Source organism: Entelurus aequoreus, linkage group LG07, assembly GCF_033978785.1.
Source record: "Entelurus aequoreus isolate RoL-2023_Sb linkage group LG07, RoL_Eaeq_v1.1, whole genome shotgun sequence".
NCBI classification, from domain to species: Eukaryota; Metazoa; Chordata; class Actinopteri; order Syngnathiformes; family Syngnathidae; genus Entelurus; species Entelurus aequoreus.
In genome coordinates this window covers 79,083,706-79,110,334 of record NC_084737.1, presented here as the reverse complement: position 1 = coordinate 79,110,334, position 26,629 = coordinate 79,083,706, and the positions used below count along the sequence as shown (strand labels likewise).

General features: G+C 36.7%; 1 protein-coding gene across 1 annotated transcript; it reads right to left on the bottom strand.

Moving 5' to 3' along the window:
* Positions 1-1,424: 1,424 nt before the first annotated feature.
* LOC133654413 (taste receptor type 1 member 1) lies at positions 1,425-20,505 on the bottom strand. The gene is made up of 6 exons (XM_062054727.1): positions 20,324-20,505; positions 17,053-17,362; positions 12,140-12,895; positions 9,332-9,550; positions 9,052-9,172; positions 1,425-2,350 (listed from the first exon to the last, which is right to left on the bottom strand). Exons 1-6 carry the CDS (start codon positions 20,503-20,505, stop codon positions 1,425-1,427), a joined length of 2,514 nt encoding a protein of 837 aa, XP_061910711.1.
* Positions 20,506-26,629: the final 6,124 nt, after the last annotated feature.

Sequence of the window (26,629 nt, the reverse complement as noted above, 5' to 3'; positions counted from 1 at the left end):
AAAACTTGCTTTCGTCTGAAAACAGAACTCTGGACCACTCTGCAACTGTCCAGTGCTTCTTTTCCATAGCCCAAGTTAGACACTTCTAGAGGTTTTAGAGCACTACATGCTTCCATCTGTTGAAAAGTTCTATGGAGATGATGATTTCATTTTCCAGCATGATCTGGCACCTGTCCACACTGCCAAACCACCAGTAACTGGTGTACTTACCATGGCATTACTGTCCTCGATTGGCCTGCCAACTCCCCTGACCTGAACCCCATAGAGAATTTGTGGGGTATTGTGAAGAAGAAGCTGAAAGACACCAGACCCAATAATGCAAATGAGCTAAAGGCCGTTATTGAAGCATCCTCGGCATCCATAACACCTCAGCAATGCCACAGGCTGATTGCCTCCATGCCACGCCGCATTGATGCAGTAATCCGTGCAAAAGGATTCCCAACCAAGTACTGAGTGCATTATTGACATTTTCAAATGTTTGATTTTGTTTTGCTATTATAATTTTTTTTTTTTTACTTGGTCTGAGGAAATATTCAAATTTTTTGAGATAGGGTTTTTGAGTTTTCTTAAGCTGTATGCCATAATCAGCAATATTAAAATAATAAAAGGCTTGCAATATTTCAGTTGATGTGTAATTAATCCAGAATGTATGAGATTTTAGTTTTTTAAATTGCATTACAGAAAATAAAGAACTTTATCAAAATATTCTAATTTTCTGAGACAGTCCTGTATATATATATATATATATATTTATATTTATACATATGTATGAAAGACTTATTATGTATAAGAAAAACCCAGACACCATCTTTGTAGTCATTTTTCTCCTGCGTGGACTTCCGTCTTCCTTTACAATGAGTGAAGCTGCACGAAACCTTGTGTCTGCAATTGTAAATAATTTAGATTTTAAGTTTTGTGTTTCTTGTACAATCTATATAAAGTAATATACATTAGCCTATTGTTAAAATAATGGAAAAAAAACATAATTAAATATATTTGTTTTATTGTATTGTTACATTAATAGCTGTTGTATTATTATAGGATGGCTTGTTAAACATTTCATAGGATTTTCAGAGGGAGGAAAAACCAAGACATTTAATATAAAATGTAAAATGAATAAATACATAAAAAGAAAAAGAAAAAAATGGTTAAAAGTAGAGATGTCCGATAATATCGGCCGATAAATGCTTTAAAATGTAATATCGGAAATTATCGGTATCGTTTTTTTTATTATCGGTATCGGGTTTTTTAAATTTTATTTTTTATTTTTTTATTAAATCGGTGGGAAACGCCCACTGGTATTTTTGCATTGGGCTCATAAGTTCCAATTTGATTTGAACAAAAATCCCATTTTAGACAGACTTCTTAGATAAACAAACACATTTTTGAACCACTCTCTGTGCCTGCATGAATGAGACCCATAGTCATTGTTTGCTCATGGTGTACATCTGAATGCAGTTCTGGAAATGAGCTGTGGTGTTCATTTGCGGCCTGAGCAGGATGATATACATCTTGGGCAGGAAGTATCCCACATAGAAGGCCAGCACACTGAAGAGTATGGCGAAGACGTGCGCCGCCATGGAGAACGGGCTCCTGCTGACCAGGTAGACGGTGAAGAAGCTGATCCAGGAGATGATGTAGACCGTGAGACTGAAGGTGACGCATTTGGCCTCGTTGTAGTTGGCCGGCAGGTCTTTGCCCATGTAGCTGAAGGAGAAGCAGAGCACGCTGAGCAGGGACACGTAAGCCAGCTCCAGGCCTGAGCCCAGCGACAGGGTCCTGCTGCACTCCAGGACCATGCTGTCCTTGTAGAAGTCCACGTCCTGGGAGGGCTCGGGAGGGTCAATCGCTACCCGGGTTACGGAAATGAACAAAATGACGGCAGACATTATGAAAATGGTCCACTCCGGCCCTCGCTTTTTGGCCCACTTGTCGTAGGCGGGCGGCAGCTTGGAGGCCAGCTTGAAGATGCAGACCACCTGCAGGGAGCGCACGGCGATGCAGGCTAGACACACCGTGAAGCTGAACATGAACAGAGGCTGCTTGAGCACGCAGGCCGCCGGCGAGGGGCGGCCAAAGTGGCACAGGGCGCTCAAGGAGGCGGCCGCCAGGGCGGCGAGCATCAGGAGGCACGTGCGGCCCCCGGCGGACTTGGCCACGGGGGTGCCCAGGCGACGCAGGAGGACGGCGGCCGAGGCAGAGGTCAGCAGGAGGCAGCAGGCCAGGAAGAAGAGCAGGGCCATGGAGAGGGGGGCGTCCCAGGCCAGGAGGAGGATGGCGCGCTCGTAACACCGCTCGCTGCTTGGGGGGGCCCACTGCTCCGGGGGGCACGGCTGGCACTCGGTGGGCTCTGCATAGGGAACCACATTCCAGGAATTGACGTTTAGCTTAGCCGGTTTGAACACGTTTTTCTTTTTGCTTCTCAAGCTGCTGCATACTTGCCAACCCTCCCAATTTTCCCGGGAGACTCCCGAATTTCACGACGTCATAACATCTACGGCTTTTAGAGAGTAGAGTGCACAACAAGGAGAGAGAGTTCTTGGTTTCTTATGTGGGTTTATTGTTAGGCAGTTTCATTAACGTCCTCCCAGCGCGGTACCAACACACAACAACAGCAGTCACGTTTAGTCTACCGTAAAGCAGTTCGTCTGCAGTAAACAGCAATGTTGTGACACTCTTAAACAGGACAATACTGCCATCTATTGGATAGCCTGCAGAACACTGAAATTCAAGTATTTTATTTATATGTATAATAAAATTTAAAAAATTAAAAAATAAATAAATAAAATAAAAAATATATATATATTTATATATATAGTTAGAATTCACTTAAAGTCAAGTATTTCATACATATATATATATATATATATATATATATATATATATATATATATATATATATATATATATATATATATATATATATATATAAGGCTGAAACGACGCGTCGACGTAGTCGACGTCATCGGTTACGTAAATACGTCGACGCCGTTTTTGTGCGTCGACGCGTCGCATATTTACGTCACACTACCGTCATGGCGGAGCGCAAAGCAGACTGTGCGAGCGAGGGGAAAAACGCACGCCAAAAGTCGTCACAAGTGTGGGAGTATTTCAATACACAGCCTAATAATGTTGTTGTATGCACACTGTGTCGAGCGGAAATGGCCTATCATAGCAGCACAACGGCTATGAACGAACATTTGAAAAGAAAACCATCAACCATCAACTAGTCAATCGTCCGCGTTAGCATACGTTGTCATCATTACACAAATACATGAATGTGTCATTTGTATCTGCTAGGGGTGTAACGGTATGTGTTTTGTATTGAACCGTTTCGGTACGGGGCTTTCGGTTCGGTACGGGGGTGTACCGAACGAGTTTCTAAGCTAAAGCTAACTTTAGCTGCTAAAGTCTTAACAAGTTGCTTTGCTTGTCTGCCTCTGTCTCAGCACGCAGCATTGTCCCACCCACACAACCATCTGATTGGTACACACGCAGCATTGTCCCACCCATACAACCATCTGATTGGTACACACGCAGCATTGTCCCACCCACACAACCATCTGATTGGTACACACGCAGCATTGTCCCACCCATACAACCATCTGATTGGTACACACGCAGCATTGTCCCACCCACACAACCATCTGATTGGTACACTCGAAGCATTATCAGCCAATCAGCAGTGCGTATTCATAGCGCATGTAGTCAGCGCTTCAGCGTCGAGCAGATAGGTGTTTAGCAGGTGAGCATCAGGCAGCGGACTCTCCCCAAATGATAATAAACACCTCCCAGTCAACTACTAGTAACATCACTATGAGCCCGTTGACCTTCTAGAAACTTAAACTGCAGCTCAGCTCACTCGCAGTCCTGGTTTGAGGTGAAGGCTAATTAGCTCTCAGTTCCAGCCACATCGACCCCTTCTGAGCGCCTATTTTCAGCTGCTGGGAATATTGTAAACAAGAAAAGAAGCAAAGCAAGTAGACATGCTAACCTTTCTTCATTACAACAGTTAGTCCCTCACTGGAATGAGTAGAATTGGTTATTGTGTACTGTGTTGGACTGGATGTTTATTTTGCACATTTTAAAAGCAATACTTAATGTATACAGTGCTCCAGAATATTTAGATTGGCACTTTTTTGTATTGGATGTTTATCTTTATTTTTGCACATTTTAGCAAATAAGCAATACTTTCACTTTTGTTGAAATGTTTACACTGTTGTTACAGAATATTTCGTTTTGCACTTTTTTGTATTGGATGTTTATCTTTATTTTTGCACATTTTAAAGCAAAATAAGCAATACTTTTACTTTTGAAATGCTTATACTATTGCAGAATATTAAGATTTGCACTGGATGTTTACTTTTATATTTGCACATTAAAAAGCAAATAAGCTACTTTTAATTTTGTTAAATGTTAAAAGTTTTAAATGTTTACATTGTTACAGAATATTTTGTCATGTTGTTGTCAATGTTGACTGAGTGGCCATACTTTTTTTTTTTGTAAAAAACTGGCCTACTTTTATTTTTTCATCTTCATTTTAAATAATAAAAAAAAAAAAAAATCGGTAAAAGGAAAAATAATCTATAGATGAATCGAAAAAATAATCTATAGATTAACCGATTAATCGAAAAAATAATCTATAGATTAATCGATAGAAAAATAATCGTTAGCTGCAGCCTTATATATATATATATATATATATATATATATATATTTATATATATATATATATATATATATATATATATATATATATATATATATATATATATATATATATATATATATATATATATATATATATATATATATATATGAAATGAAATACTTGATTTGGTGAATTCTAGCTGTAAATATACTCTCTTCTTAACCACGCCCTTAGCCACGCCCCAACCCCCCCGGGTTGGGGCGTAATTGATAAGGATAATTGATAAGGATAATTGATGATTAGCTCGTTACAGAAGCTACAAAACTGACCTACCTTTGAGCAGATTGAGTTTCTGGAGCATCACATTTGTGGGGTCAATTAAACGCTCAAAATGGCCAGAAAAAGATAACTTTCATCTGAAACTCGACAGGCTATTCCACAAAAGTATCGTTTTTTTAAATTATCTTTATCTTTATCTTTTTATTTTATTTATTTATTTATTTTTATTAAATCAACATAAAAAACACAAGATACACTTAAAATTAGTGCACCAACCCAAAAAACCTCCCTTTTTATTCAAGAAAATGTTTTTAATTTCCATCCATCCATCCATTTTCTACCGCTTGTCCCTTTCAGGGTCTTGGGGGGTGCTGGAGCCTATCTCAATTTATTTATCTTACTTTATTTTATAACAATTTTTTAAAAGGACCTTATCTTCACCATACCTGGTTGTCCAAATTAGACATAATAATGTGTTAATTCCACGACTGTATATATCGGTATCGGTAATTAAGAGTTGGACAATATCGGAATATCGGATATCGGCAAAAAAGCCATTATTGGACATCCCTAATTTTCATGACTATTTACATTGTAGATTGTCACTGAAGGCATCAAAACTATGACACCTGTGAAGTGAAAACACTTTCAGGACTACCTCTTGAAGCTCATCAAGAGAATGCCAAGAGTGTGCAAAACAGTAATCTGGCTTTTTTTGAAAAAACTAGAATACAAAACATGTTTTCAGTTATTTCACCTTTTTTTGTTAAGTACATAACTCCACATGTGTTCATTCATAGTTGCCTTCAGTGACAATCTACAATGTAAATAGTCATGAAAATAAAGACAAACGCATTGAATGAGAAGGTGTGTCCAAACTTTTGGCCTGTACTGTACCTTGCAGCTATGAAACCAAATAAAAACTGATTTTCTTAATACTTATTATGTATGTAGTTGCTAGATATTAATACATGTTAAAAGAATGTGTTGTTGACATTGAAGAAGTCAAGCAAAAAGCTTTCTGGAGGGTGGTGTTAATCATTGTGTTGGTCTTTAGCGCCCTCTGCTGGTCACCTGCATACCGACGGTACTATCAAACCTGAAAAGGCTGTCTGTGTTCAGGCAAATATACAAAATACAAACTGCTTTGATTTGTGTCACCATGAAAAAATTCAAACACAAAAGAGAACATATTCAATTATTCACTATGTTACAGTTTATAGTCTAGCGCAGGCCTGGGCAATTATTTTGACTCGGGGGCCAAATTTAGAGACAAAAATGTGTCTCGGGGCTGGTATATCTATTGTTCAGAAAACTAATACAAAACCTCACAATAAAGTCTGATTGAATGCTAAAAATTTTATGACAGACCGCCTTAAAAAACGGAATGGAATTTTAAATTTTTCTATGAACGATAAAACCCTGAATATTGACACATTTTACAATCAAGACAAATGCAACAAAAATGCAACAAACACAGCGAAATATGAACGCGAAGGGTAAAAAAAAAAAAAAAACATCTACAATCTAATATATCTGATGTAGCTTTAGAACTTTGTTAAAAAAAATCTCCTTCCGCGTCTGTCCCTGACACCCGCATTTCAGGCTGGCCGCTCTGGAAACACTCTGTGGAAACGCTCCCCACTCACAGTGCTTGGTGCCTCGTCTGTCCTGCTGTGACGTAGATTACCATATAGATTACCATAGTAACTAGTAGGGTTGTGCAGTATTCGGGTAGAGATGTACGATAGTACTAACTAGGGATGTCCGATAATGGCTTTTGCCTATATCCGATATTCCGATATTGTCCAACTCTTTAATTACCGATACCGATATCAACATCAACCGATACCGATATCAACCGATATATACAGTCGTGGAATTAACACATTATTATGCCTAATTTGGACAACCAGGTATGGTGAAGATAAGGTAATTTAAAAAATAAAAAAAATAAAAAAATAAGATAAATAAATCAAAAACATTTTCTTGAATAAAAAAGAAAGTAAAACAATATAAAAACAGTTACATTGAAACTAGTAATTAATGAAAATGAGTCAAATTAACTGTTAAAGGTTAGTACTATTAGTGGAGCAGCAGCACGCACAATCATGTGTGCTTACGGACTGTATCCCTTGCAGACTGTATTGATATATATTGATGTATAATGTAGGAACCAGAATATTAATAACAGAAAGAAACAACCCTTTTGTGTGAATGAGTGTAAATGGGGGAGGGAGGTTTTTTTGGCTTGGTGCACTAATTGTAAGTGTATCTTGTGTTTTTTATGTGGATTTAATAAAAATAAATAAAACAATAAAAATAAAACCGATACCGATCATTTCAAAAAACGATACCGATAATTCCCGATATTACATTTTAACGCATTTATCGGCCGATAATATCGGCAGGCCGATATTATCGGATATCTCTAGTACTAACCTTTAACATTTAATTTTACTCATTTTCATTAATTACTAGTTTCTATGTAACTGTTTTTATATTGTTTTACTTTCTTTTTTATTCAAGAAAATGTTTCTAATTTCTTTATCTTATTTTATGTTATTTTTTTTTTTTTTAAAAGGACCTTATTTTCACCATACCTGGTTGTCCAAATTAGGCATAATAATGTGTTAATTCCACGACTGTATATATCGGTATCGGTTGATATCGGTATCGGTTGATATCGGTATCGGTTGATATCGGTATCGGTTTATATCGGTATCGGTAATTAAGAGTTGGAAGATATCGGATTATTGGATATCGGCAAAAAGCCATTATCGGACATCCCTATATTCGGGTATTAGTATAGTACCGCGATACTAATGAATCTTATTCGGTACCATACCGCCTCTGAAAAGTACCGGTCCGCAGGGCCGGCCCGTGGCATAGGCCGTATAGGCAAATGCTAAGGGCGCCGTCCATCAGTGGGCGCCACGCCAGTGCCACAAATGTTGGAGAAAAAAAAAAGAAAAAAAAAAGTTGGTACTATTATTTCTAAATACAAAAAATAATCCCACGTTAATTAAAATGCAAAGTAAAGTCTATTTAATAGAAATATTATTTGTTACAACATTGCGCCCCCTCCCTTCCCGTATCATGACTCTTTTTGGACGTCACCACATCAAAAAATCAACACAAGATGTCAAAACGGCCAAAACTGTCAGGTGCTCAGGGAAGAAAAAATAGAAAAGAAGAGGAGGAGAAACGAGAAAAAGACAGAGGTACCAGGTAGGTAACGTTAGCCTACATGAAATTATTTGTCTGTTACAGAATGTGATAGTAACCTGGCTTTTTAGCATTAAGCTAATGTTACATGATTCGGCAATTGCTAATCAATAAATAGCTAGTTCTGTTTTAACGTCATTTTTAATATTGTGGAGGGGGCTAAATTGTTATGGAAAATAATAATGTAACGTTAGGTAATTACAGTACTCCCACCTTACATTCCTCAGGGACATTTGTATTAGATCTTTTAAGCAGGTGTTTTTTGTTTACATTGTTATTGCCTTCTGGTTAGCTAATGTTTGCCCTGCAGGTAATTGTCACTTTTCCACCCCTTTATATATTAGGTATAGTTGTAAGCCTAGTTGTTAAAGTGCACATCATTAATGTCAATTAAGCAATATCACATGAGAGGGAATGCTGTTGTTTGATTTGAGCACTGCTGTGATTCGGTTAAAGATAATCATAACATAACATTCTCATTTGCTTTCTTTAAGTAAAAAAAAAGGTCAAAGACAAAGCTATTCGGTTTCTTGTGAGTATATACACTTCACTGCCGATGTGGGGGGGCGCCACCTAAAATCTTGCCTAGGGCGCCAGATTGGTTAGGGCCAGGCCTGCCGGTCCGCCACACCCTAAGATTTTTTGTTAGAAAGGTATCAAAAAGTACTGAAAATATCAAAATAATATTCTTATCAGGACAACACTAGTCACTAAAATATCATGCAAAAGCGCAGATTCCAACCATTGAAATACGTTGTATAGTTCAAGACGCACATTGGGGGTTGTCGTGTGCTTGAATCGCATCTTGGGCGATAAAGACAAGACAAACAAAGCAGTTGTATGAGCCTACATTCCTGGAATGTTACAATATTGTAAAACGTATAAGTGTTTACCGCTTGTGTTTAGGAAAGTGGCAGCAGGACATGCCTGGCAGTCGAAGCAACACGTGTGTTGTCCTTTCATCAACTTCCTGTGACCTTTTGGGCAGGGCGGAGAACAGAAGGAGGCCGGAACCTGGATGTATGAAGCAGTTACATTTGAATGGATCTACCCCTAAATGTACAATATATAGACATGTTAAAAAGTTCTGGCGCCCCCTATGGGCTGTGCAGGACGTACAGCATACATGTGAACTCAAAGTATGATGTGATATTTTGGTATTCCAAATCTTACTGATCTTGATGTCTCCTTGCCGTGCCACTCGATGGCGTCTTCATCAAGTGTGAGCTGAGGGGGATTAGGGCTGAAAGAACCCACCACCCTTAGGGACCACGCCGGGCCTCTCCAAATCCACGTCACAATGTCATATCCTGTGGGAGGGTCGCCATTCTCATCAAAGTACACAGACGTGTTCTGCAGAGAGAATCCCACGTCTCGAAGCAACGGCAGGAGCTGAGACGGAAGCAGAAATAAATACGATTTGATAGGATGATGTCATAAGAAATATCATAATTTACTGTATGTACTTGCAGTATCTACAGTTGTGCTCATAAGTTTACATACCCTGGGAAAATGTACGATTTCTTAGCAGACTTAACATCTTTTTCACCAGCATAGCCACAACTCTTGTCAACAAGCTGTCCCACCACTCTGGTCGCTTTGGTGTAGAACACATTAAAGCCTTCTACAGAAAGCTAGGAGTATCCAACGATGATTTCAAATTAGAAATGGTCACAGCTGATGAGGTGTTTAAAAAATTGAGCGCGCTCCACCCTAACAAGGCCACCGGCCTTGATAATATTCCCTCCAGATTCCTCAGGGACTCTGCCTCCATCATTGCCCCGATCATCACGCACATAATAAACCTATCAATTACACAAGGCCAAGTACCAAAAGATTTTAAGATAGCAAGAGTAACTCCCCTCTTTAAAAAAGGAAGCAAATTGGAACCTGGCAACTACAGACCTGTTTCTATTCTCAGTTCCATTTCGAAAGTAATTGAGAAAATAGTTTATGAACAGGTCGATAGTTACCTTGCCACTAATAAACTCATGTACAAATTCCAATCCAGCTTCAGAACTAACCACTCCACTGACACATGCCTTCTCTATCTGACCGACCACATCAAACATGAGGTGGACGCGGGCAAATACTGCGGCATGGTCATGCTGGACCTTCAGAAGGCCTTTGACACTGTTAACCACGCTATACTGTTGGATAAGCTCAGAGCAATCGGATTTAACAAAACCTCATGGAGCTGGATGCAATCTTACTTGGAGGGGAGGGAGCAGGTGGTAGAGGTGAACGGCACCGTGTCCCCCCCCCTCTCGGTGAGCTGTGGAGTCCCCCAAGGCAGTATATTAGGACCTTTACGGTTCCTAATATACATAAATGACATGTCATCGGCATGCGACTGTGACTTGTTTTTGTTTGCGGATGACTCTGCCTTGCTGGTATCCGGCAAGGACAAGTCACAGGTGGAGAAAATCCTCAGTGCTGAGCTCGGTAGAACTTGCACCTGGCTCGCTGACAACAAGCTATCCATCCACTTGGGTAAAACAGAATCCATCCTGTTTGGGTCCCACATCAACCTTAAGAAAGTCAATGACTTCACTATAAAAGTGGGTGACATTGTTATCACCAGGAAAGATGAGGTCACCTACCTAGGTTCCATTCTAGAGGCTAATCTTTCCTGTGATAAAATGGCAACCAAGGTAATCAAAAAGGTTAACCAACGAATGAGATTTCTCTACAGAATCTCCTCTCTGGTCAACAAAAGCACCATGAGGATTCTGGCGGGAACTCTCGTTCAACACTTTTTCGATTACACATGCACCTCCTGGTACCCTAGCACCTCCAAAACCCTCAAATCTAAACTCCAAACATCTCAGAACAAGCTAGTCAGGTTACTGCTAGACCTCCACCCCAGATCCCACCTCACTCCTACCCACTTCTCTAAAGTGGGCTGGCTCAGGGTGGAGGACAGAGTTAAACAACTTGCACTGAGCCTAGTCTATAAAATCCACTACACCTCCCTGATACCGAAGTACATGTCAAACTACTTCCATAACGTAAATGACCGCCATAACCACAACACCAGGGGGAGCTCCACTAACCACGTTAAACCCAGATTCCGAACTAACAAAGGTCTTAACTCATTCTCTTTCTATGCCACATCAATGTGGAATGCGCTCCCAACAGGTGTAAAAGAAAGGGCATCTCTATCCTCCTTCAATACCGCAATAAAAGTTCACCTCCAGGCAGCTACAACCCTAAACTAACACCCTCCCCGGATTGCTAATAATCAAATGTAAACAATCAAATGCAGATACTTTTTCTTATGCCTTCTGATCTCTCTCTCTCTCTCTCTCTCTCTCTCTCTCTCTCTCTCTCTCTCTCTCTCTCTCTCTCTCTCTCTCTCTATGTCCACTACTTGCTGTCCATATCCTACCCCCCCCCTCCCCCCCTCCACACCCCTGATTGTAAATAATGTAAATAATTCAATGTGATTATCTTGTGTGATGACTGTATTATGATGATAGTATATATGATAGTATATATCTGTATCATGAATCAATTTAAGTGGACCTCGACTTAAACAAGTTGAAAAACTTATTCGGGTGTTACCATTTAGTGGTCAATTGTACGGAATATGTACTTCACTGTGCAACCTACTAATAAAAGTCTCAATCAATCAATCAAAACGTTAACATACCAGGCACGTTCTCAGTTGGTTATTTATGCGTCATATAACGTACACTTATTCAGCCTGTTGTTCACTATTCTTTATTTATTTTAAATTGCCTTTCAAATGTCTATTCTTGGTGTTGGCTTTTATCAAATAAATTTCCCCAAAAAATGCGACTTATACTCCAGTGCGACTTATATATGTTTTTCTCCTTCTTTATTATGCATTTTCGACCGGTGCGACTTATACTCCGGAGCGACTTATAGTCCGAAAAATACGGTAAATACAAACAAACAACGAAAAGGTTTAGTGAACAAAAGTAGTTCCAATGCTAGAAAAGCATCCAAGCTCACCTGCCATGGACGCACCTTCTTCACTAAGCAGCGTCCAGAGTCACAGTCAAGACCTCGATGGAGAGCATGTGCCACGGCATACACCGCCTTGTACACATTGAAGGAGGAGGTGACGTCATACTGCTCCAAAGTGAAGTTGTTTCTGGCCAGACTGTACACGTCTGTGCTGTGCAGACAAACATGGCTGCCAGAAGCCGTCTGACTATCACCGCGATGCAGAGAAGCTTCTACAACTTTCCTCTCAAACTCTTGAAAGCCACTAATGTCCGCGGTCTTGATGGAGACGCCGAGCACGGTGCCGATGGTGTGGATCCCGGCGATCCCGGATATGAGAGTGGCGACCGACCAGTCTTCCGTGCCGATCCACACCTTTCCTGTCACATTACGCTCCACCACAAACGGGAAGAAGCCGCTCAGTTTGGACTTACTGGAGAACACCACAATGGTGTTGACCTTGGCCCTCAGTATGCCATCCACCAAGTTCCTCATGGTCCTGACGGTGTCGTCGCTGTAGGACGGGATGACTCCCTGGAAGGCCACGCAGATGTTGTGGTGTGGCGCCAGCTGGGACAGACTCTGCATGCCACCCAGGCCGTAGTCGTTGTCGCTGCCCAGCAGGGCGATCCAGGTCCAGTTGAAATGCACCAGGAGCTGGATCATGGCCTCCACCTGGTTTTTGTCACTGGGAATGGTGCGCAAAAAGGATGGGTAGAGGATCTTGTTGCTCAGTTTTTGGTTTGATGCTTCATAGGAGATCTGTGTTGGTGATAACATACATATTAAGATTCATCTTACTCACAATTTTGCATTTTGATCAATCGTTATTAATTGCAGTAAAGTATTTGCATGCATAATTTGAACTAATTTTAAAAGGAACTATTATGATTTAAATCTACATTTAAATTGCTTCCTTAAGGTCTAGACCAGGGGTGTCAAAGCTGTTTTCATTGAGGGCCACATTGCATTTATGGCTGCTACCCGAGGGCCGCTCATAACAATGAAAATTAATATGTATATATATATATATATATATATATATATATACACTGTATATATATATATATATATATATATATATATATACTATATATATATATATCAGGGGTCCCCAAACTACGGCCCGCGGGCCGGATTCCGCCCACCAGCGTCCAAAATCAGGCCCGCGGGAAGTCCCAAGTATAAAAAAATAAATAAAAAAAACATTATTATTTTTTTCTGTCTTTTCTTATCCACTTTGTACCGCTTGCTAGTCACGGTGTCTCCTAGCCGCTCAGGCAAATCATATTGTCTAAAAATGCATTTTCTCATCGATAACGTGACATCATCGCGCGCGCGGAAAGTGCGCTATATACACTACCGTTCAAAAGTTTGGGGTCACCCAAACAATTTTGTGGAATAGCATTCATTTCTAAGAACAAGAATAGACTGTCGAGTTTCAGATGAAAGTTCTCTTTTTCTGGCCATTTTGAATGTTTAATTGACCCCACAAATGTGATGCTCCAGAAACTCAATCTGCTCAAAGGAAGGTCAGTTTTGTAGCTTCTGTAACGAGCTAAACTGTTTTCAGATGTGTGAACATGATTGCACAAGGGTTTTCTAATCATCAATTAGCTTTCTGAGCCAATGAGCAAACACATTGTACCATTAGAACACTGGAGTGATAGTTGCTGGAAATGGGCCTCTACACACCTATGTAGATATTGCACCAAAAACCAGACATTTGCAGCTAGAATAGTCATTTACCACATTAGCAATGTATAGAGTGTATTTCTTTAAAGTTAAGACTAGTTTAAAGTTATCTTCATTGAAAAGTACAGTGCTTTTCCTTCAAAAATAAGGACATTTCAATGTGAACCCAAACTTTTGAAAGGTAGTGTATATATATATATATATATATATATATATATATATATATATATATATATATATATATATATATATATATATATATATATAGTTGTCATTCAATGTGTTTTCTTTATTTTCATGATTATTTACATTGTAGATTGTCACTGAAGGCATCAGAACTATGAATGAACACATGTGGAGTTATGTACTTAACAAAAAAAGGGTGTAATAGGTGAAAACATGTTTTATATTCTAGTTTCTTCCAAATAGCCACCCTTTGCCTTGATTACTGCTTTGCACACTCTTGGCATTCTCTCGGTGAGCTTCAGGAGGTAGTCACCTGAAAGGGTTTTCACTTCACAGGTGTCATAGTTTTGATGCCTTCAGTGACAATCTACAATGTAAATAGTCATGACAATGAAGAAAACACATTGAAATGAGAAGGTGTGTCCAAACGTATGGCCTGTACTGTATATACACACACATTTGAATGTATAATCAACTCATATTATTACACAGTTGCCTATGCAGTTGATGCATTTTTAACGTACTGAATTGATGGATAACTTGCTTTGAAATCATAAATCAGGATGACTAGCAGATATTAAATTATTTATTTTTATTTTAACAAAATTTTTTTGGAATAATGTAACATAATGTTTTTTGCACGATCAGGTAACATCAAAGTTTGTGCAATTTTTTTGTCAAAATTGAAAGAACTAATTTTTTTTGGCGATGTGGCAGGCCAGATCTAGCCCCCGGGCCTTGAGTTTGATACCTGTGGTCTAGATAGGCCGTGAGCGCCCCTTAGAGGGCCACCGAAAATGTCTGTTTATCAAGTGTGGTCCGAATGGGCTGCAGCAGTACTCAGTTGTAATACACTTTTCCACCACTTGTGGCAGTAATAATAATCTCAAACAAATGCACCTGGGGATAGGTTGATTGGCAACACTAAATTGGCCCTAGTGTGTGAATGTGAGTGTGAATGCTGTCTGTATATCTGTGTTGGCCCTGCGATGAGGTGGCGACTTGTCCAGGGTGTACCCTGCCTTCCGCCTGAATGCAGCTGAGATAGGCTCCAGCACCCCCCGCGACCCCAAAAGGGACAAACGGTAGCAAATGGATGGATGGAAATAGAAGAAGTCTGGAGCTAAATTCATAGAGACATTTTTGAAGTGCAGAAATTTTGACTGAAGTAGTGAGTTAATTTTATTGACAATTTAAATATAAACATTTTTAGTATTATTTATCACCAATCTAGTTTATTTATTTTAGCACAACCTAATTGTAGGGATGTCCGATAATGGCTTTTTGCCGATATCCGATATTCCGATATTGTCCAACTGTTAATTACCGATACCAATATCAACCGATACCGGTATATACAGTTGTGGAATTAACACATTGTTATGCCTAATTTGGACAACCAGGTATGGTGAAGATAATGTCCTTTTTAAAAATAATAATAAAATAAGATAAATAAATTAAAAACATTTTCTTGAATAAAAAAGAAAGTAAAACAATATAAAAACAGTTACCAAGAAAATAGTAATTAATGAAAATGAGTAAAATTAACTGTTAAAGGTTAGTACTATTAGTGGACCAGCAGCACGCACAATCATGTGTGCTTACGGACTGTATCCCTTGCAGACTGTATTGATATATATTGATATATAATGTAGGAACCAGAATATTAATAACAGAAAGAAACAACCCTTTTGTGTGAATGAGTGTAAATGAGGAGGGAGGTTTTTTGGGTTGGTGCACTAATTGTAAGTGTATCTTGTGTTTTTTATGTTGATTTAATAACTTTTTTTTTTTTAAAGGATACTGATAATAAAAAACCGATACCGATAATTTCCAATATTACATTTTAAAGCATTTATCGGCCGATATTATCGGCCGATAAATGCTTTAAAATGTTTTTTTTATTATCAGTATCGTTTTTGTTTAAACTTTTTTTTATTTTTTATTATATCAACATGAAAAACCATTCTAAATCATTCACACTCATTCACACAAAAGGGTTGTTTCTTTCTGTTATTAATATTCTGGTTCCTACATTATATATCAATACATATCAATACAGTCTGCAAGGGATACAGTCCGTAAGCACACATGATTGTGCGTGCTGCTGCTCCACTAATAGTACTAACCTTTAACAGTTAATTTTACTTATTTTCATTAATTACTAGTTTCTATGTAACTGTTTTTATATTGTGTTACTTTCCTTTATATTCAAGAAAATGTTTTTAATTTATTTATCTTATTTTATTTTATAATTTTTTAAAAAAAGGACCTATACCGATAATTTAAAAAAGAACCGATACCGATAATTTCCGATATTACATTTTAAAACATTTATCGGCCGATAATATCGGTAGGCCGATATTATCGGACATCTCTACCTAATTGTATGTAAATTAATTTTTGGTCAGTTATTTAAGAGTCCCTCTTTAAGCAGTATATTTGTTTGGTACTTGTTTTTCTAATCAGCCTGACCTAAGCCTAATGTTTATGTGTTAAATGAATAATAATCTTTGTCATTACCACATGCTATCATATCATTTGACAAGGTTGTAAACTGTATAAGTGGGATAAACAGAATTATTGAATATGATTAAAATCAAGAGTAATACTACTAATTCAGTGTAAATATTTGAGTGGCCCCTCGGTGGAAAAGTTTGGCCTAGAGGTCAAACGAACCCCTGGTCTGATAGTACGTATCGGATATGCTTTGGTGTAGATTTTGCGTACATTTTGCTCCATGCGGCCACATTTATAACCCGTCTTTTGAATCTGCATGCAAGATGTTTGTTTCTGGAGGCATTTCAAGATTGCAAATGAAATCAATTCACTTTTGCACAATAATCCAATTTATTAAGACACAAATGTGTATGAATGTGCATGCATACAGTAGGTTTGTATATACAGCAGTATATTTGCATAAATTACCGCAACGTTCAAGTTAATTTCCTTAAATCACCATCATTTTTCATGAGCTTGAGTATTTTCCATAGAATTTGAGGCTTAATACTTACACAGTTCTCAACATTTTGACTTACTTGTGGTATGAGATAAGCGCCCAGCAGAGCAGCTGGAGTGAAAGATTTGCTGCTGCTGTCCGGTCCAATCACAGCAACAGTTTCTGTCTTCTGTGTCGCCATCCTGGATGCAGTGGAGCCATGGTACTGTTCCTCCAGGATGTCCAGTGTGGCCAGTACACTGGCTGGTACTGAACATATGTCATACATCTGGTAGCCCAGTGTGACCCCTGGTAGGAGGGAGTTCAGGACTCCACTCTTGTTGTTGACTTCTTCCACCGCAAATCTCATGGCTTGCATCATATGGAAGCCATGCTTGTTGAGCCGGCCCCTAAAATCAAATCACACATTAAATAGAATTAAATTAAATTAACAATGCACCATTAGTAGTGTAGGAGTAGTGGTGGTTTACAAACAGCTGATAGAGATTTTGATACAATTTGAATTCAACATTTGAAATCCCCAAAGAATCAAATCAAATGAAATATGCATCTGATTTGTGGATGTTGTTAATTAAATTCAAATAAACTTACTCATGGCATGAACCAAAAGCAGGCACACCAGCACTTGGCTAGTTCAATGCTCGCTGTACATATCCTACCAAGTCAGACCTACACGGTTTCAATGTCCATTTCTCAGATGATGCAATTGTTGATGACTAAAGTGCTGATATCAACCTAACCTAACCCCCTCCACATCCCACCCCCCGGATTGTAAATAATGTAAATAATTCAATGTATATACTCTGATGATTAACTTGTGTGATGACTGTATTATGATGATAGTATATATTTATACCATGAATTGATTAACGTGGACCTCGACTTAAACAAGTTGAAAAACTTATTTGGGTGTTACCATTTAGTGGTCAATTGTACGGAATATGTACTGTACTGTGCAATCTACTAATAAAAGTCTCAATCAATCCAATCAATGGCTCAGTAAATCTAAAATAAACAATCCTGTACAGACCTATGTGGGATTTATTATATATATATATATATACACTACCGTTCAAAATTTTGGGGTCACCCAAACTATTTTGTGGAATAGCCTTCATTTCTAAGAACAAGAATAGACTGTCGTGTTTCAGATGAAAGTTCTCTTTTTCTGGCCATTTTGAGCGTTTAATTGACCCCACAAATGTGATGCTCCAGAAACTCAATCTGCTCAAAGGAAGGTCAGTTTTGTAGCTTCTGTAACGAGCTAAACTGTTTTCAGATGTGTGAACATGATTGCACAAGGGTTTTCTAATCATCAATTAGCCTTCTGAGCCAATGAGCAAACACATTGTACCATTAGAACACTGGAGTGATAGTTTCTGGAAATGGGCCTCTATACACCTATGTAGATATTGCAACCAAAAACCAGACATTTGCAGCTAGAATAGTCATTTACAACATTAGCAATGTATAGAGTGTATTTCTTTAAAGTTAAGACTAGTTTAAAGTTATCTTCATTGAAAAGTACAGTGCTTTTCCTTCAAAAATAAGGACATTTCAATGTGACCCCAAACTTTTGAACGGTAGTGTGTATATATATATATATATATATATATACATATATATATATATATATATATATATATATATATATATATATATATATATATATATATATATATATATATATATATATATATATATATATATATATATATATATATATATATATATATATATATATATATATATATAAATATTAGGGCTGCAACAACTATTCGATTAAATCGATTGAAATCGATTATAAAAATAGTTGCCGATTAATTTAGTCATCGATTCGTTGGATCTATGTTATGCGCATGCGCAGAGGCTTAAAAAAAAAAAAAAAAATTATTATTATTATTTTTTTTTTTTAAATAAATCTTTATTTATAAACTGCAACATTTACAAACAGCTGAGAAACATTAATCAAAATAAGTATGGTGCCAGTGTGCTGTTTTTTTTTAAATAAAATGCTGGAAAGGATAGAAATGTAGTTTGTTTCTTTTATCCGATTATTAATCGATTAATCGAAGTAATAATCGACAGATTAATCGATTATCAAATTAATCGTTAGTTGCAGCCCTAATATATATTTCTTATATATATATATATATATATATATATATATATATATATATATATATATATATATATATATATATATATATATATACACGGGAGCATTAAAAATAACGAACAATGAAATAAAATGCTTTAAATTAAATTAGTTAAAGCTCAAATTATTACACAATGTCTGTTAGTAGTGTAGGAGCAGTAGTGGGTAATAATTTGGACAACCAGGTATGGTGAAGATAAGGTCCTTTTTTAAAAAAAAAATAAAATAAAATAAGATAAATAAATTAAAAACATTTTCTTGAATAAAAAAGAAATTAAAATAATATAAAAACAGTTACATAGAAACTAGTAATGAATGAAAATGAGTAAAATTAACTGATAAAGGTTAGTACTATTAGTGGACCAACAGCACGCACAATAATGTGTGCTTACGGACTGTATCCCTTGCAGACTGTATTGATATATATTGATATATAATGTAGGAACCAGAATATTAATAACAGAAAGAAACAACCCTTTTGTGTGAATGAGTGTAAATGGGGTAGGGAGGTTTTTGGGTTGGTGTACTAATTGTAAGTGTATCTTGTGTTTTTTATGTTGGTTTAATAAAATTTTTTTTTAAAAAAAACAATACTGATAATAAAAAAAAAAACGATACCGATAATTTACGATATTAAATTTTAAAGCATTTATCGACATCTCTACTTAAAATTATTAAAATACGTAAATATTAAATGTTATTATAAATGTGCTTGTTACTACATTACCTATACCTTACAGCATGTACATAAAAACGTAATAGTGGTGTTTGGATGTTTTTTAAGGGCTATATAGGCAGAATAGAGCAACTCCCATAGACTTAATTGTAAGCGGACTTTTGATCGCATTTATTTACTATTTAGAATGCTTTTCTTTTTTTTAAAAAATACATCCGTCGTCATGTATTTCATGATGATTGTGAACAATAGGCAAAATTCCTAAAAAGTGCAGTTCCCCTTTAACATTTGGGATCCTCAAAGATATACAAATAAAATAAAATTAACAATGTAATATTAGTAGTGTAGGAGTAGTACTGGGTTACAAACGGCTGATCCAGATTTTGCAACAATTTGAATTCCACATTTGAAATCGCCCCCAAATCAAAATAAAATAAGATTAAATTAAATGAAATTAAAATGAGCTTTTATAAAATATGCATCTGATCTGGGGATGTTGTTGTTTACAAAACTTACATATTGCATGGACCTAAAGCAGGCAAACCGACACTTGGCCCATTGGTGTAGTGAAGAGGAAAAAGCCCAGCTATGGAGAAGTCCCCTTGCAGATGTAATCCTTCTCCCTGGGAGATGTAGTCCAGTTGTCCATCAGACACATGCAGCACCAAGCCACAGAAGAACAAATACAGAGTTGTCATGTCTCCAGCAGTACACACAAGACTGCTGGGCAAGTTCCACTCCACTCATGAAACATACGAGGAGTGTAGATTTTTAAAGGTTGCAAGTGACGTACATTTGCATGTCTCATTTGTTTGCGTGACTTTGTTTTCCATGTGGAAGAAAACATTTCACATAATAACAGGGTGGAAATGTCATTTCTGTCCACTGACAAGCAGCTTTACATCGATTATTTACATTTTATACGTCTACTTGAAATTATTATCTTAGTGTTTTCAATTCATTACAATGATTCAAATGATAAAAAAATTTGCATTGCGGTTGATAGATGAAGCTTCCCCTTTCGAATATGCTTTTTGTTTTGATAAACAATTTGACTCCCACATGTCCCTCATGCCACAATTTTTTTCTTTTCATCCATTATGTTATAACCACACCATCAAGTATGCAAATGGCCATGCAAATTGTTTCTAATGACATGAATTGATGGATAGGATTTGCACTTTGCGTGCTGTTGCAATTCCACGTAAACTGTAACACGTTAAAAAATGGTTTTAATGTGTTACTCTGTTTTAATAACCGAAGGCAGGGGTGTCCAAACTTTTTCCACACGGAAAAATTAAAGCATGCGGGGGCCATTTTGATATTTTTCATTTTCAAGCCATAACAAAATATATGGATTTTGTTTGTTTTTTACCTTTAGGGCTCCCGGGGACCATAAAGGGTCTAAGTCATTAAAATGTTAAAAACAAGTCAAATTTTTATTTATTTATATATATAACGCTTACAGTAAATCTGTACTGTATATCAACTTCAGGTTGATATAAAGTTTCAAAAAACAAAAAGGTTTTATGCCTTTTCTGTCAAAGACAACTTAGTTTTTTATAATAAAACTGAAATATGCAGTATTTCCCCCACTGCCCAAAACATTCAGAAAGCAATGTTTGATGTGAAGTAATTAGAGCCTTAAAAATATCAATAATGCAGGACACCATTTATTTTAATTCATTATTATTTTTGAGTAATCACAGTGAAAAGATAAATAAAATCCCATTAAATATATTTGGGATCCAAAAGGTGCCCCACTCAGAAAGTGATACAATTACAGGGGGTTAGAAATTAACTTTTTATTATTATTTTTTAATTATTTATTTTTAAAATTTTTATAAACCTTTATTTATAAATTTAACGTTTGCTTCTTCTTTTTTTTTATTATAATGTTTTTTTAATAAACCTTTATTTATAAATTTCAACATTTAACAAACAGTGGAAAATAATAATCAAAGTAAGTACAAAACAGTACAAAAACAGTAAAAAAAAACAGCGCCACGGGGTTGTAAATTCAATGTAACTAAAATAGAATGTAAAATATATATATAAATGATAAATAATGATAAATGGGTTATACTTGTATAGCGCTTTTCTACCTTCAAGGTACTCAAAGCGCTTTGACACTATTTCCACATTCACCCATTCACACACACATTCACACACTGATGGCGGGAGCTGCCATGCAAGGCGCTAACCAGCAGCCATCAGGAGCAAGGGTGAAGTGTCTTGCCCAAGGACACAACGGACGTGACTAGGATGATAGGAGGTGGGGATTGAACCCCAGTAACCAGCAACCCTCCGATTGCTGGCCCGGCCACTCTACCAACTATAAACAAAGTGCAAAGCCATAGGCTCACTCAATCTCAGTAAATAACTTAAATTTTGGAAAACAGCATCATCATTTTCCCAGCTTTTTGGTTGTTAGAGATAGAGAGTGTTTTAAAGTAGAACTTGCTTCTTTTTTTTATTTATTTATTTTTATTTATTTTCTTTTTTTTTAAAGAACCCTTTATTTATAATATGCAACATTTACATACAAGCAACGAAATAATAATAATCAAAACAAGTAGAGAAACAGTACAAAAACAGTACAAAACAGCGCCAGGGGGTTGGAAATCGACTTTTTATTATTTTAAAATTGTATTTTTAATTTTATAAACCTTTATTTATAAATTTAACGTTTGGTTCTTTTTTTTAAAAATTTCATTTATTTTATTTTATAAACCTTTATTTATAAATTTCAACATTTACAAACAGTTGAAAATAATAACCAAAGTAAGTACAAAAACAGTACAAAACCGTACAAAAACAGTACAAAACAGCGCCAGGGGGTTGTAAATTCAAAGTAACTAAAATAGAATGCAAAATATACAGTATATATATATATATAATAAACAAAGTGCAAAGCCATAGGCTCACTCAATCTCAGTAAATAACTTAAATTTGGAACACAGCATCATCGTTTTCACAGCTTTTTGGTTGTTAGAGGTAGAGAGTGTTTTAATGTAGAGTTCTAAATCTTTTTTAAAGGCACAAAAAACAGGTCGGGTATTGAGAAACTTACATTTATGAATATAAAACTTAGCCAATAGCAGAGGTGTGGACTCGAGTCACATGACTTGGACTCGAGTCAGACTCAGTCATGAATTTGATGACTTTAGACTCGACTTGACAAAATGTAAAGAGACTTGCAAACTCACTGCTAACGTCATAACCATAGACATCTTATAAGTAGACGCAGCATCGAGCGCTACTGCTTACTGGCGCAGACGAGACGCGGGGCCGCCATCTTGGAGTGGTGATCCGCTCCACTCAGTGCAATTCATTTGGCAGGAGCAATGAACTGTCAGCGCATTTAATTCATTTTACCTCACTGAATACCACTCATTTTCACGCGCTTTTTTGTCATACGTGTAGCTATGATAACGGACACATGTTTTATTATTCATAGTTTGCTTAACAGTAATAGAATATTCGTATATGCTATAAGTGACCAGACGTCCGAGATCAAAACTGGGAATATAAGCCCAGAGAAGGGGGAAAAAAACGGTCAGCTATTTTTAAGTTGAAGAAACAATATAATTACGTTATATATACATGCGTATATCCTACATAAACAATGTATGAATACATTAGCTATTTATATATCTTATAGACCGTATCTCTGTTGCTGCAGCAGCAGAGAGTTTATTCTGTCTTGACACTTTGTATTGATATTTTCTATTACATTCTTCCCTTAAATGATAATGTTTACAGTGATTGTTATATATGTATTTTTTATGTATGTCGCTTTGGATAAAAGCGTCTGCCAAATACTTAAACATATATAAACACCTGAAAGTCTTTATATCAGCTAAAACCACCAATCTGTTTCACTGGATTCAGAATAAAACCAAATGCTGTTTTACCCAACAATGTTAGTATTTGAATATTGTTACTTGAAGACTTATTCCTGGTTACAATTATACTGTTAAGAAAGTATTGTCTTATATTTTGCCTAAAATGAGAATGCATCATAATCAGTGGCGGCTGGTGAATTTTGTTTTAGGTGGGGCTGAAAGTTTGTAAACCAAACCCCTGTAGGGGCATCATCCTCCCCCAGAAGATTTGTTTGTGATTTTCACATACAAATATTGAAGATCTTTGCTCCTTCTTAACTCTGTGGTAATGTTATTTTCATAAAATACAACCAAAAGTACATTTATGTTAAATCTTACTTGTGAAAAGTAATCCCCCGATTCCTATTTTCAACAGTCCGCTCATTTGAGCAGGAAAACGCTGAACACCAGCCCGGCATCTTTGTTTTCTACCTGTCAACTGTCAGTTTAGGCTGCTCGCCGGCTCCTCATCACCACTTCAAGATGCAATTTGCTCGCGTCACAGCAACCAATACTGCGTCTACTTATAAGATGTCTATGGTTATAACATCATTTCAAACACAGCAATATGTTGCGTCCACTGCAGTTTGCTTCCTTATTCATACTTTTTGTCAAGTGATTTTTTTAAGCAGGGTTGCATGAGGTACCTACACGTAACGTTTGTTTTTTTTTGTTTTTTTGAGTGAGACGTTGAGACGGGGCGGGGGTCAGCAGCACCGCATATTTTTCGTTAGGTTATGTTAGGTGTAGGTTGATGATAAGGGTCAGTTAAAATGTATACTATATTAAGAATATGTGTACATATTGCATAGGGCCCTGACATCTAAAAAGTACAACTCTGTTCTCATTGTTATGTTCATGTATTTGTTATGTTTTTCATGTGCACGCACACATAAACACACACACAGTATGAGATGAGATCAATGAGATAAGGTAAGAACAGAATAGAAACTGCTGTGGAACTAGTTACAATGCAATATGCCATGGAAATACAATGTTAACACTTTTGTACAAATAAGTACAGTTGCACTTGTTTTTGCAAATGTGTTTATTCTGTAAAGGAATGAGTTAAATGTTTAAAATTGTTTAAACTATTGTAATGACTGGTTAATAGTGCTATTATGAATTGCAATGTCAGTACTATTTTTTTCCCTGCTATTTCAAATGCACTTGTTTTAATAAATAAATACAGCGGTTTAAAAGCATACACAATCTGTGTAAAAATATTAGTCTGTGGTTAAAAGGACTTGAAAGGACTCAAAACTCAAAATGCAGGACTTGTGACTTGACTTGAGACTTTCCAGTCTTGACTTTGGACTTGACTCGGGACTTGCCTGTCTTGACTCGGGACTTGACTCGAGACTTGAGGGCAAAGACTTGAGACTTACTTGTGACTTGCAAAGCAATGACTTGGTCCCACCTCTGGCCAATAGTATAATGAGATTGCAAAGGTAAAATTCCTTTTCACATTTTTTTTCATACAGTGTGAATCCAAATAGCACCTCTTTAAAACAAAGCACAAATTTGTCATGAATATTACTTACTTACTTCTTTTTAATTTTTTTTATTTTTTTTTTCCGTTTGTTATATTTTTTATTTTATTTTTTCAAAACCTTTATTTATAACATTCAACATTTCCATACAATCAAAAATAATAATCTAAACAAGTACAGAAACAGTACGAAAACAGTACAAAACAGCGCCAGGGGGTTTGTAAACTCAATAAATCAAATCAAATCAACTTTATTTATAAAGCACATTTAAAATTTACCACAGGGGTAGCCAAAGTGCTGTACAATGGGCAGGTTAAAAGATAATACGAGTACAGAGCAAACACAACACAAAACAAACAGAACGCGATAAAAAATAAATAAAACATAAAAACAGGTTCACAGCAGGTGTATTATGGGGCGCCATTGCAGGATGGATATCACTCAGTGTTAAAAGCCATGGAATAAAAGTATGTTTTTAAGAGAGATTTAAAAACAGGAAGAGAGGAGGCTTGTCTAACACTCAGAGGTAGGTCGTTCCAGAGCTTGGGAGCAGCAGCGGCGAAAGCTCTGTCACCTCATAGCTTCAGCCTTGTGTCAGGGACCGTTAGTAGCAGCTGATCGGCTGAAGGAGGTTGGAGAGATGTGTTGGCGCGAGGTTGTTTAGACATTTAAAAACAAATAAAAGAAGTTTAAAGTTGATTCGGTAACGCACAGGGAGCCAGTGAAGGGACGCTAATATAGGGGTTGCGATAAAGCAACTAAAGAAGATTGCAAAATATATATATATGTGTAACAAAATGTAAAGCCATAGGCTCACTGACACAAGTTCCGTAAATAATCCAAATTTGGAGCACAGCATCTTTGTTTTCACAGCTTTTTGGTTGTTAGAGGTAGAGAGTGTTTTAATGTGTTTGATTGACTGATTGAAACGTTTATTAGTAGATTGCACAGTGCAGTACATATTCCGTACAATTGACCACTAAATGGTAACACCCCAATAAGTTTTTCAACTTGTTTAAGTCGGGGTCCACTTAAATTGATTCATGATACAGATATATACTATCATCATAATACAGTCATCACACAAGTTAATCATCAGAGTATATACATTAAATTATTTACATTATTTACAATCCGGGGTGTGGGATGTGGGTTAGGTTAGGTTGATATAAACACTTCAGTCATCAACAATTGCATCATCAGAGAAATGGACATTGGAACAATGTAGGACTGACTTGGTATACCGGTATATGTACATCAAGTATTGGACATAGAGAGATCAGAAAGTACAAGAATAAGTATCTATATTTGATTATTTACAATCCGGGGAGGTGGGATGTGGAAGGGAGGCTGTTAGTATAGGGTTGAAGTTGCCTGGAGGTGTTCTTTTAGTGCGGTTTTGAAGGAGGATAGAGATGCCCTTTCTTTTACACCTGTTGGGA

Bases quoted from the DNA above. Each gene is read 5' to 3' on its own strand.
- LOC133654413 (XM_062054727.1), bottom strand. From the start codon at position 20,505: ATGACAACTCTGTATTTGTTCTTCTGTGGCTTGGTGCTGCATGTGTCT. The intron at 9,551-12,139 runs GTGAGCTTGGAT...CTTCCGTCTCAG, and splicing joins AGAAGGTGCGTCCATGGCAG to CTCCTGCCGTTGCTTCGAGA. The intron at 9,173-9,331 runs GTAAGATTTGGA...TCATACATCCAG, and splicing joins GCAAGGAGACATCAAGATCA to GTTCCGGCCTCCTTCTGTTC.